The sequence below is a fragment of the Drosophila mojavensis genome, unplaced genomic scaffold (assembly GCF_018153725.1).
Source record: "Drosophila mojavensis isolate 15081-1352.22 unplaced genomic scaffold, ASM1815372v1 contig_74, whole genome shotgun sequence".
Lineage (NCBI taxonomy): Eukaryota > Metazoa > Arthropoda > Insecta > Diptera > Drosophilidae > Drosophila > Drosophila mojavensis.
The window spans coordinates 8,230,697-8,243,117 of NW_025318899.1; the positions used below are offsets into that span (position 1 = coordinate 8,230,697).

Genomic DNA, 12,421 nt, shown 5'->3' on the forward strand with positions numbered 1-12,421 from the left:
TCCCATTCAAGCCTTATGTCCAGCTACTTAAAGCGTTTCCAAAATTTCATTTCAAACGAAATGCTAAAGATTACGGCTCGAGTGCCCGAGTAATAAAGAAGAAGAGAAAAAAAATGGAAAACACCCTTCTGCTCTACAACCCTTTAGCTTGTCATTGACGTCTCCGTATTCGTCCTCGTCCTCGCCCACCTCGCCTCTCAGGTCCACTTTTAGCTTAATTGAAATGCTTGTGCTTTGCCTACCATTTTTTCTATCCACTTCCGAGTAGTGTTTGTGTGCCGCATTATTTTCGGGCACTCACTCGCATATTTTTCAGGCTACGTGACACGTGCTATTAGCCATATGGCACCATACCCTAACCCGTAACCAGACCGACCACACCGGAATCGAGCGAACAGTGACAAAACAAAGCCATTTTTTTAACATGAACATTTGGGCTTCCATACACCATGTTTGGCAAACAGAAATGGTGGCCACTTCAGAGAGCGCAAGAGATCTGTTTGCATTACAATAGCCCCCCAAAGGCTTAACTCAGCCACACAGCTCCCCAGCTCACCAGCTCGCCGGCTCAATGACTACTGTCTCATTGTTTAACTGCGGCTCTGTTGCTGGTGCTAAATGTTGGAATTTTATGCGCTTGATGCCGTCCATGGATTCCTCCATAAAAAGCTGCAACTGTTAAAGTTGATAGTATAATACACATATTGTTGAGCATTCAATATACCTGTCTCTCATCCAGCGAAGCCACCTCAATTAATTTATTTTATTGCCTAAACCTGATTGCCATTGGTGACTTTTGTGGGGACTTTCAATTTCGTTGCATTCACAGTTTTCTGGTTTGATTATGGCTTTGTTTGCCAACTGATGTTCTTAAGTCATTGATTCACGCTTAATATAAATACAACTCTATGCAGAAACCGGCTGGCTTAAATTTAGTTTGTTAAAGTTCAGATGAACCGTATCAAAAAGGAAAAAATAAAACATGCTAATTTTGACAGCTGTTGATAAATAAATAGCAAATATAAATGGAACTATATTAGAATAATGCATAAATAAATAAATAAAAAAAAATAAAAAATGCCATAAAAAATGAAAATTATGAATACATGCGCATGTTAAAATAACAACGGACGTCAACCGAGCGCAGCATGTCTATTTTGAAATGTATTCATATCCTGTCCTAGCGATATGGATCACAAATTCTCTCGCACAGCCCAGCATTGGAAATTAGGAATGCCTTTGTCGTGCAGATAGGGCCCACATTTCCACAAAACATTTATCATCAAGTTGAAAATAAAATAATAAAATGTGAAATAGAAGTTTTTGATTACACAGCAGACTTTGTTTTGTCAGGGAGTCAAACGACAAGCGACAAACGACAAACGGCAGCATCAGCACTCAAGCGCGAGCACCTGTGTAGGGCTGGAGCTGGGGGCGGCAGGAGGCGTTCGAATCATTTAAAGAGCGATTGTGTTTACCTTTCGTTTCCGGCGCTCTGGACAGACATTTACATAAAAGTGGGCAAGCGATAAAAACATTTATGAAAAAAATAAAAGAAAATCAAGCCAATGTTTGAATTAATTACAACTCGCATGTAAATATGTAAATATAGCTTATATATAGCTATATACATATATATTTACTTAATGTATTCAGGAGTGCTTATACAAATTGTAAAGAACATCCACACCTATACTATATACTTATATGTATGTGTATAATATGACATGCTCGCACATACTTAATTTCCTCATGCGCCTTAATCTTTTTAATTAACTACTCATATCCGCCACAGAGCACGCCTAATTGATATGGGGAGCCTGCTAACGTATTCCCATTGCCACAACTCGTTGCGTGCATTGTCTGTGTGTGTGTGTGTGTGTGTGTATCCTCGCGCGTGCACAGTCTCCTCTCGAGTTCTTAATGAATTTCAATTTTCTCAAACAGCTAAAAAAGTTGGCAGCCAAACTGAACCTCAAGTTTAGCTCATATTCTCGCCAATTTGATGCAAGTGCTCGCACATTAAGTACAGTAGTCTCTGACTCTGATAGCTAAAGTTGATCACAATAGCCAGGTTTCACTGTGCTGGAATGTTCTTTGTTAGCTACGCACAAGGCTAGGCTTTATCTATGAGCTGTTCTGTCTGATTTGTCGTCTGTTATTAGCACAGTAATTAAGCTTTGTCCAACTGGCAATGAATTAGCAAGAAAACACTTTAATTAGTCTCACTAAACTTCACGATTATATGCAATAGTTTATTTGTACATCTTAGACTTATGTAGTAGGGGCAAAGTCGAGCTCTAATTGACGACTTGCTTATAATTGGCGTGCGCGCACTTCCCGATCGGCCAACTCTTCGGGCGTGGGATGCTGCTGGATGTATTGAATCGACCTCAGAATGTAGTCGGGGATGGGAGGTGGAGTGGGCAGCAGATCTGACTGGGGCTGGTAGCCATTTTCATCGGCCACATAGCTCACCTGAACTGGAACACCTTCGGGTGACACCCAAGCAAAATATCCCTTTGCATACTGTGAGCCGACGCCTTGCTCCGTGAATACCGTGCCATCGCTCGTCTCAGCGGTATGGCTGAAGGAACCATCCGTGTCGGCCTGTATGTCGAATCGGGTAATCTGAGCCTCATCTCCTGGACGGGGAGCGGCGGCGGCGCAGGCCAATAGTGCGGCGAGGAGGAGCTATTAGCAAGCAAAATCTGGATTCAAACGGATACTCCAATCCACATTGAGCTGGCTACTTACCAGCTTGTACATTGCGTTGCTGGTGCAGTCTTTGGACGTCAGTTGTGATGTGAGCTCTGCGTCCATGCCCTCAACTATATATAGTATGTGAAGATATTCAGATTTCAATACCAATAATAAACGCTTAATATGCAAATTGATTATTTCGAGTAACCCACTTTGAAGATATACCTAGTAGCATGCGTAGACTCAAGCAGACACATCGACTAGATAATACGCTATCTTAAGCTCTGTTAACATGCATCTTTATTTTAATTAGATTTGGCAAATACTGTGAGGTTGTAGTCACATAACTATAATTATAAATCTTGTTTTCTTGTATTCATTTCATGTACTTTTGCCATCTCCGCGTTGCTTCAGAAATTCAAAGTACCGCTATACTCTTCTTTTGTTGTTGTTGTCGACCCAAATCTCGAACGTAGCGCATCAAATGTTGGTCCAAACACTGCAAAATCCACAAGAGACAACAACAGCCACATAAATAAGTATGTTAATTAAAACGTCGAGGCGAACGAGCCGCAGTTGCAAGGTAAATGTTGCAACATTAATCGAAATGCTTCAATCCACTCAAATGTAGCTCCAATGGCTAATTAGCATAAGCACAGCTACACCAACAGCAGCAGCAACAACAACAATAATAATAACAATACCAATAGCTAACGAATTTATTAATGTTTAATTTCATTTGACCAAAACTGATGCAAATGCAGATGGGTCGCTGGAAACACACCTAAAGTTAAAGCCCCTTGTAAACGGAGGATTTATGATACCGACAGCTGCTGCCGCTGCCGGTGCTGCTGCTGCTGGGTCTGTAGTGTTGGCAGCCATATGGCCACGGTATGCCGAGGTAGTTGGCTAAGAGCTACGCCATTTGTACATAGTATAAACAACAATATTAAATTGTATATTTTTTCTTTTTATTACATTATTATTATCTCTGGCAATAAATGTCAACGTCAGCGAGCCGACAAAGGACACAGCGCCCAGGAGCGGGCAGCTGAATGTGTGTGGGAGTGTGGGTGTCTATATAGATATATATGAATGTATATAAGTATGTACAGTGCGTATATGTATGAGCAGTATGCGTTGGCGTTGGTATTGGCATCCCCTGGCTCCAGCCTCAGCTTCAGCTTCAGTTCGAGCATCAGCATCTGCCGCAGGTTCAGCACCGGAGTCAACTATGCTGAGCCAATGCTGTTGTCGCTGATTGTTTGCTCATGTTTGTTGGCTCGGCCATGCAATAAGCATATGCAAAAACACGAACATGAATGAGCACACAAGCTGAGGCGAGCGGCTGAAGGCGGAGTTGGCTGGACTTAAACTACAAGATGAACGAACAAGCTAACGCGGGGGCAAAGGTCCCCCAATGCTGCCACTGCGGCTGCTTCTGCTGCTTCTGCTGCAGTGGCTGTGCAGTGAAGTAATTTAAATCTTCTTCTCGTATGGCAGACCAGATGCCGGCGCCTGCAGGAATTGATTGGCCTGCTCGCCATAGCCATTGCCGCCATGGCCATGATTGTATTGTCCCTCGTTGTCCTCCTCTGGATGGTCGCGATTCCATTCCAGTGACTTGATAATGGCCTCCGGAATGGGATGGGGTGTGGGCAGATGCTCACCCTGCGGCTGGAATCCATTCTCATCAGCCGTATACGTCAATTGGATCAGTTGGCCCTCCGGTGTATAGTACTGAGATGAGCCGCTGGCATAATATCCTCCTACACCCTGCTCCTGCTGCGCGATGCCGTTGCTCGTCTCGAACTGATACTTGTAGCTGTTGTCATCCTGCTTCAGCTCATTCACATAGCTGCGAATCTCAGCGTGCGCATCGGCCGAATCCGATGGCGCAGACTGCACGGCGCTCACAAAGACGGCAGCAACAAGTACGACGAGTTGCTGCAAAGGGCAAAGGAAACGCAGATGTTATTGACACTGTTATCCACTCGGCAATCCTTTAGCTCGTGAAACTTACGATTTTGAACATTTTTGCCGGGCTTGGAGTTCTATGGGGGTTTTTAGTTTATTGCTGTTTAAAGCCTAAGAGCTAAACTATGTTTGATGTCTGACTATGGCATGAACTGAGTTTTATATACCCTCAACTTTTACCGCAGCACAACGAAAGTGGGGAAAGGTATATCTATGTGTATGTGTGCGTGTGCAACCATTAACCGTTGATAATGATTATGGAATTATGAGGCTAAGGGCCATCAACAGCTCATCCATATCCCAGCCAAGAGCAACTAGCAACAAGCTTCTGCATTTCCAATTATCACAGCGCTCCATGGCGCTATGGGCTTAAACTAATCAACAATCGTTTTCATTCACTTTTGCTCTCGCTTGGCCGAACGAAAATGAAACCAAAATCGAAATTAATATTGAAACTCTTGAATTATACGCAACACTCAGCTGCCGGGCACACACACGCACGCACACACACACACACACACACACGCACGCACACACTTCATGACTTAAACTACGATTAGGCAAAACGACGCCCGGGGTTCAAGAAACTCGGCAGGTACACGCTCTGCGCTTCGCTGCGGCTATTAAAATAATTAAGTGTTGGTGTTAATTCATTAATTACAGTTGCTTTAGCTCTGCTCAGCTCACGCTCATATGTAAATCTCGACACTCTAGGCGAAAGCACAGCGAATACAGATGTTGCCCAATTTGCAGCTGTGACTCAACCTTAAATTTTGAGATGAGCTTTGCTCTATTAAATTATCTCTTCAATTTGTTGTGATACTAATGCTCAGACCGAAACCTGATCTAAGCCGATAGTTCCGTACCGCTTGCATCGCGAATGTAACTACATTTGATGTTATTTTATTAGCTTTTGATTAGCTCAGAAATTGTATTGCTTTGCCCATGAAATGAATTAATTAACTCATTTTCAATGGGAAATCAGGGTATAATGGTTTTGTTGAAATGTATGTAACAGCCAGAAGGAGGCGTGGCAGACCCTACAAAGTATATATATTCTTGATCAGAGCGACGAGCTGAGTTGATTTAGCCCTGTCCGTCTGTCTATCTGTCCGTACGTCCGTCTGTCCGTCTGTCAGTATGTTTGAACGCGTCGATTTCAGAAGATACAAGAGCTGCGTGTGTGTGTGTGTGTGTGCGTGCGTGTGTGTGTGACTGAAATAGCTATTATTCGAAGGGTTCAGGGGATCTCGTAGTCGAGCAGTCCTGACTAGAGCTTTCTTACTTGTTATTTCATATATACATATATTCTAGCACAAGGTAGAAATAATCATAAAACATTTTATTTTGTAAGTCAATAGAATCGCTTTCGAGAACAGGCATTCTGAAGCATTCAGGTTTATTAGAATATCGAAACAGGAATCGCAATTTTAGTATAAATTAGCTTCCAATACTCCATGATGGTACATTCAGTCGTTCACCTTTAGACAGACACCACCTAGAAAGATCTTTCGACTGGTAAGTGCCAAAGAACGAATCGCTGGATCTATTGTCATAATCAGTATTAACATATAAGTGTATAATCATCAGCTGCTTATTGTGTCGGCTTTGATTGCCTGTGCGTATGCCAGACCATTAGATGATGCCCACGCAACCGGACAGGGTTACAGCTATCCCAAACCTATTGGTAGCTACTTTTATCCATCTACTACCGCAAATGGAATCTCTGCGCAGGAACAGGGAGTTGTTGGCAAGCGTGTCACTGGTAGTTACTATTACTACACCCCAGAGGGCGAACTGATCAAGATTACATATATTGCCGATGTGATTGGATACCAGCCACAAATCACCACTCAGAGTTTAAGTCCTTGTACTGCCAAATCCCTCTGTCGATAATAAGATCATTCATTTTAGTGCTTTAAAATAAAAATAAAAAAGTTGATCAGTGTAATTAAAGGAAAGTTTCATTCCTTTGATATTTATTTCTATACCCTGGACTAGAGGTGGGCATGGGCTGTTACCGTTACTCAAAACGTAGATCCCCATTGATTCAAATAGACATGTACTGAACAAAAAACCAGCTTTTGAAAAGAAAAGACGAAATCGAAAGGTGCGACTTGTTGGATTTGTAAATAGCATAAAACATTAAAAAAAAGTAATAATTAGTGCCAAAAGCTTTAATAAATAAAGAGACCAAGGTTAGGGTTAGATTGACTTTTCTCTTGGTTTTTTTTTTTTGAAAGCAGTTGACATTGTGATTGGGCTACTGAGCCATATACCCCAGTGAAAGCTATCGCCGACAATATTATATCAGCCATAGCTGAGATAAGTCGTTTGACAGCTGAATGCCGACAATGGGACTGAGCTAATGAATATACATAATTGAGAATTTAATTAATCCAACAGCTGATAAAATATGGAGCACTCAAATAAAACGTGAAAACACAAAACTCGAATAAATATTCAAATGTCAAGCCATGATACGTATTTAGACTTTTATGATGCTCATCATCATCAACTCGATGTGGCATCCAATAGAGACAAGTATCGAAGATTGGGTATTTTATGAAAAGCAATGCGAAAGCTTGATATGCTCTAGCCCCGACCTTGAGACAGGTTTGTCGCAGCCACAATATTTAGGTCAATTATTTTTAGACGACTTGGCCTGTTGAATGTACATCAAGTGGCGCTCTTCTTATGAGTTTAATGCGCCCAACGACGGATTGCTGATGGGTCCAGATGACCCGATCCGGTCCGGGTCCAGCGGAAGCCACTTAGGCGGCATCGAACGGCGCAAGGAAGTGCCTGAGAATCGTAACAAGTTTCACTTTCATTTAAACTCAGCCAAGCGACAGACGGCACCCGTCCAATTCGGCCGTCCAGCAGCCGGTTCCGACAGCAGGCAAAAAAACAAAACGGCAAAAAAAAAATGTAAACGTATAAAGAAAGAAGATTATGTTGCCCTTAAGTCGAACGCAGCTCACGCTCTGCGTCTACCTCTCGCCCATGCACGAATACGAGTATTTATAAAAAGCATTCACAAATCTTATAAATGGAACAGCATGTAGCTGGTGCCTACTTCTCTGCTTTGCTTTTGCTTGGCCCATTCGCGATAGTGGTGCACCACTGAGTCACGCCAATATTGGCAAGTGGTATCAGATTTAACCCACTGGGGTCTGCAAAGCTTATTTTGATATTATTACCTGACTAATTAACTATTAAGTAATTTCAATTATATGTGCGCCTCTTTAGATCAACTCTTCTCTTAAGAAACCTTCTTTTATGTTAAAACGCCTATATGTGATTCATATATACTCAGTTCCAATCAAACTATTCGTATCAGCTATCTCAATTGTGTAAATGTATCAACACATGCATTAAAGTGTATTTTCCTAAGAACACGTTTTCATTATTAGATAAATATTAAGGAGTCGTCATTTGAGATATGTACATACATTTTAATCGGAAAGCACTTTAGCAAATTTGAATTAAAATATGGAATCTTAAATGATAAGAAATTTAACTAAATAAATAAGCATTTAAATCAATGCTCAATTAATATTTTAATATATAAATTTACATATCTTGCTAACATAGACTAATTAAAATAACGTTCGTGAGTCACGAAATGCAATTACAGCCAGAGCAATATCATCAGAAGATACCTTCGACGTTCCCATCCCTGTTGTATTCGCAAAATAAAGCAGAAAAGAAATCAAAGACGCAAAAAGTCAGCACACGCTGTGGCAAGGTCGTTCCTGGCTGTGTTATGAGCCTTTGGCTTTTGAGGAACGCTTTTTATGATTTTATAATAAATGAATGCGCTGATATTTAATCGACTTTTTAAGTAGTTCATATCATTTATAATAAACTTTTGTAGTTTCTTTCCGTTATGATTTCTTGTGCTTGAATTTGCCTGATGCCTTAAAATAGGTCCTTTTAAATTATGTTGGTAAAAAAAAAAAAAAAAAAAAAAAAAAAGAAGAAAAGTTTGTCACAAAAAGTGTGAAAATTAAATAACAAATATTAGATTTGTCGGACCATCAAAGCAGAAGAACATGGCTAACCAGCAGATATTGAAACAAAGGCCACATGAGCAGACGATTTATAAAAATTTATGAGCGAGCTTCCTAAAATTGAGCAACATGCATGAGCTTGTCTGTCTCTGAATGTGAATGTGTGAGTTCGCAGCAGGGCCGACAATGAGTATGGCAATATATGTATGTACATATGTATGTATGTAGTTCCAGCAGTTCAGGTTCAATGCTAAAATCCATAAAACTTGTCGCCGCTTGGGCTTGCCAGGTAATTGGCAAAGCGACTATAAATGGACTGGTACTTCAGTGCAGCAGCATTCATTCTCACATCGTCTGTACAGTGACAACCAGCACAGAGACCAACATGAAATTCGTGAGTTTATTATTTCCCTCCCCAATTGAAGTAGCTCTTATAATAGCCAATCTTCTCTTGGTTTAGTACATCTTGACCGTAGCCCTCTTGGCCGTTGCCCAGGCCCGTCCGGATTCCTTCGATGCCACCGCCGAAATACGTGAGCTCAAGAGCGACCAAAGGGAGGATGGCAGCTATGAGTATCGCTACCAGACCTCCAATGGCATAGCCCAACAGGAGCAGGGCGTGGGTGGCCAGTATGCGAGCGGCTCATCGGCGTACTACGATCCCAACGGCGAGTTGATCCAATTGACCTATACTGCTGATGAGAATGGTTTCCATCCGCAAGGAGCTCATCTGCCCACACCCCCGCCCATTCCAGCTGCCATTCTGAGATCCCTGGAATACATTCGCACCCATCCGCCAAAGGAGCAGCGACAGGGTCATGTGCGCTTCTAAGTGATGAAACCGCAACACCATTTTATAGTATTTTCTTAATTGTTTATTCTAATGATGTTCGCATAAAAAGTGATCGTTGTTCGAGCTTATCTTTGCGTTGCTGAAAAAATACATACATTACATAACATAACCCGAACAAAATCTTTTCTATATTAAACTCATGCAAATGTCCATACACATGTGCATGTGCTTCTCTATTGTACTATACATATATTTCCTTCCGAATACTTTTATTAGTTGCCGAAAAAAACCGGCTAGTAAAATTCATTGAATTTGCATGTGAATTTCAACATATTGCCAATAAAAATAGTTCTTAGTTTGAGACAGTTTTCCTATTATTTTTAAATGTATGACATAATTCGTATAACCAGAAAGTTGTTTTATACGTCAATCAGTTAAATGTAAATTAATTCTCATATCACAATTTTATTATAAATTCGCTTGAAATCTACCAGTATGCTATTATTCAGTCTTCTCCTCAAAGACAGACACCACCTGCAAAGATGTTCCGCTTTGTAGGTGCCTAACATCGCATCGCAGGATACGTGAATAGATAACAACTCCATAAAACTTTAATTAACTTGAAGCTTGAGATTGGAAATATATATTGTTGAATTGTTCATTCAAAAATCCAATACGCATTTTGAAAAAAGTCGATATAAGTGACAAGATCAAGAACCCTTAGAATTGAAAATATCTACTTTCAAATTTGTATGCCCTTATATTGCGCATTATCATAAAATGTCAAGTCCAATTTTAAAACAAAATAAACGCTTCAATCCACAATTAGCAAAGCTGATCTATTTGATCAAAATATTTGTTATACCTTTAACTCATTAAAAATGGGAAATGAGGGTATACTGGTTTTGTTAAAAATATGTAATAGGCTGAAGTAGGCGTGCCAAGGCCCCATTTGTATATTATGCATAATTGATTCACTTAAATATTTAAAAAACATACTTACATATATAATATAAAACTTGAAGCTTTATTTTAACCTCTCAATGGGCAAAATAAAATAAAATTTGCGTAAAACTTAAACTGAAAATTGAGCTTAGAACTCTAGAAGGCAATATATTCTTAAACATATATGTTTAACTATTTACATGTGTATAAATAAATGTATAATAAATGAATAAATGGACTTCTTTCTTTCCATTTGTGAACATATACGAATCTCTACAATCGATTGATATTACTCTCATTTTTACCAAATTCGAAAATATAGCAGTAAGTCTACATATGAAATTTGACATCTGAGCATATCCATGATGTTGCCGCCGCAAGTTTAGTTATTAGTGTTTCTAGACCCAACTGAGACTTGGACAGAAGTAAATCCTGTTTTAACATCAGATCTTGATCATTAAATTATCTGAATTTTTTATAATCCAATTTGTTAAGCGCGCATATTTAGCGCCTCTGCTCACAAAATGTGTTAACCATTTCTGACCGAAAAACCGGACGGATGAAAATTGAAATGAGTAAAAAAAAGTTAGACCAAGCTAGACAAACTGTAGCAGTGGAACCATAAATTATGCGAAATTTTTATAGCGATACACGCATACATGAATTTCTTGAAATACATTTTTGGGTGTGCCGGGTGGGCTCCCCGCTTTGCTCCCCTTCGGCTGTGAGCCAGGGACTGGCTTGGCATTGACACTACGCTGCATGGCTCTGCTCAACAAGCCGGCGAGCGTAAGCCCACTCACATCGGACGACTGCGTCAGAGGCAGCGGCAGCAGCAGCTGCTAATGCTGATGCGCACAGACATTCTCCGGTTTTGGCCAACTGGGGCTATTGATTGCTTTTATTTTTATTGTCATTTAGATTAATTTCCTGAACATCGGCGGACAAGCTAATTTTAAGCAATCAAGTTTATGAGAATATCGAGTCCAACATCGGATTTTTGAGTATAAATTGGCTGGCACTCTACAACTAACGCATCATTTAGTCCACCACCTAAAGACAGACACCACCTGCAAAGATGTTCCGCTTCGTAAGTGCCTAACATCGAGTCACAGGATACGTGAATATATAACTACTTCCCTATTTGCATTTCAGCTCCTTGTTGCCTCGGCTTTGATTGCCTGCGCCTATGCAGTGAGTGACGAGTCCTACGCAGTCGGAAATAGCAGAAGCGAAATAAACCCTGATGGCAGCTACAGCTACTCATATGAGACCTCCAATGGAATCTCTGGTCAGGAGCAAGGAGTGGGTGGTCAGGGTGCCAGCGGCTCAAACTCTTACATTTCGCCGGAGGGTCTCCAAGTGCAGCTCTCATACATTGCTGACGAGAATGGTTACCAACCACAGGGCTCGCATTTGCCTACCCCACCACCAATTCCAGAGGCTATTCTGAGGGCATTGGAATACATCCGTACCCACCCACAATATCAGGAGCCGATAGGTAAAGGGGCTATAAGTCCAAAACGATCGGGTGTATTATTTGGTTAAGTTCACCGAAATAATTCAGAATAACATCAAGCTGAAATATTTTATTTGGTGTTCGTGTGTGTTTTTAAATAAAAGAATGTGAATACAAACTATATATTATTATTACTCTGAAATATTGTAATATCGAAAATTTGAACTTTTGAAAGTAATCTATACTTGCAGCATATAAATATACAAGTTTACATAAATGATTTGTTAATCATAGTTCAAAGTGATTAAGGCAAGGGGAAAAGCTGCATAAATGTTTTATTAACTTGAGGCTTGAGATTGGATTTTATATGTATGTTGTTGAGTTGTTCATTAAAAAATACACATTTTGCAAAAGTCGCTATACAATGAGTATTTTATTTTTCAACTTCAAATGCTCATAAAACATATAATATTAATTAAAATTAAAAAAGTGTAAATGCTATCGGAAAGATTATATATCAATATAGGA

The 12,421-nt window shown here is 40.2% G+C and overlaps 4 protein-coding genes and 2 long non-coding RNA genes across 6 annotated transcripts; 3 read left to right on the forward strand and 3 right to left on the reverse strand.

Moving 5' to 3' along the window:
• Window positions 1–386: 386 nt before the first annotated feature.
• LOC122757484 lies at window positions 387–1,349 on the reverse strand. The gene is made up of 3 exons (XR_006357530.1): window positions 1,107–1,349; window positions 725–998; window positions 387–675 (listed from the first exon to the last, which is right to left on the reverse strand). It is a non-coding gene; the product is annotated as an uncharacterized LOC122757484 (long non-coding RNA).
• Window positions 1,350–2,202: 853 nt separating this feature from the next.
• On the reverse strand, window positions 2,203–2,786 carry LOC26528561 (larval cuticle protein 4). Its single transcript, XM_015162053.3, has 2 exons — window positions 2,758–2,786; window positions 2,203–2,694 (listed from the first exon to the last, which is right to left on the reverse strand). Exons 1-2 carry the CDS (start codon window positions 2,767–2,769, stop codon window positions 2,317–2,319), a joined length of 390 nt encoding a protein of 129 aa, XP_015017539.3. The 5' UTR covers window positions 2,770–2,786; the 3' UTR covers window positions 2,203–2,316.
• A 987-nt stretch (window positions 2,787–3,773) lies between these two features.
• LOC6581794 (pupal cuticle protein Edg-78E) lies at window positions 3,774–5,124 on the reverse strand. Its single transcript, XM_002007480.4, has 2 exons — window positions 4,727–5,124; window positions 3,774–4,650 (listed from the first exon to the last, which is right to left on the reverse strand). Exons 1-2 carry the CDS (start codon window positions 4,736–4,738, stop codon window positions 4,183–4,185), a joined length of 480 nt encoding a protein of 159 aa, XP_002007516.1. The 5' UTR covers window positions 4,739–5,124; the 3' UTR covers window positions 3,774–4,182.
• Window positions 5,125–6,005: 881 nt separating this feature from the next.
• LOC6581793 lies at window positions 6,006–6,631 on the forward strand. Its single transcript, XR_004364285.2, has 2 exons — window positions 6,006–6,198; window positions 6,271–6,631. It is a non-coding gene; the product is annotated as an uncharacterized LOC6581793 (long non-coding RNA).
• A 2,365-nt stretch (window positions 6,632–8,996) lies between these two features.
• Window positions 8,997–9,535, forward strand: LOC6581795 (pupal cuticle protein Edg-78E). The gene is made up of 2 exons (XM_032731131.2): window positions 8,997–9,090; window positions 9,157–9,535. The coding sequence occupies exons 1-2, from the start codon at window positions 9,082–9,084 to the stop codon at window positions 9,526–9,528; spliced, it is 381 nt and encodes a 126-aa protein (XP_032587022.1). The 5' UTR covers window positions 8,997–9,081; the 3' UTR covers window positions 9,529–9,535.
• A 1,880-nt stretch (window positions 9,536–11,415) lies between these two features.
• On the forward strand, window positions 11,416–12,074 carry LOC6581796 (pupal cuticle protein Edg-78E). Its single transcript, XM_002007482.4, has 2 exons — window positions 11,416–11,524; window positions 11,590–12,074. Exons 1-2 carry the CDS (start codon window positions 11,513–11,515, stop codon window positions 11,980–11,982), a joined length of 405 nt encoding a protein of 134 aa, XP_002007518.1. The 5' UTR covers window positions 11,416–11,512; the 3' UTR covers window positions 11,983–12,074.
• The last annotated feature ends 347 nt before the right edge of the window (window positions 12,075–12,421 follow it).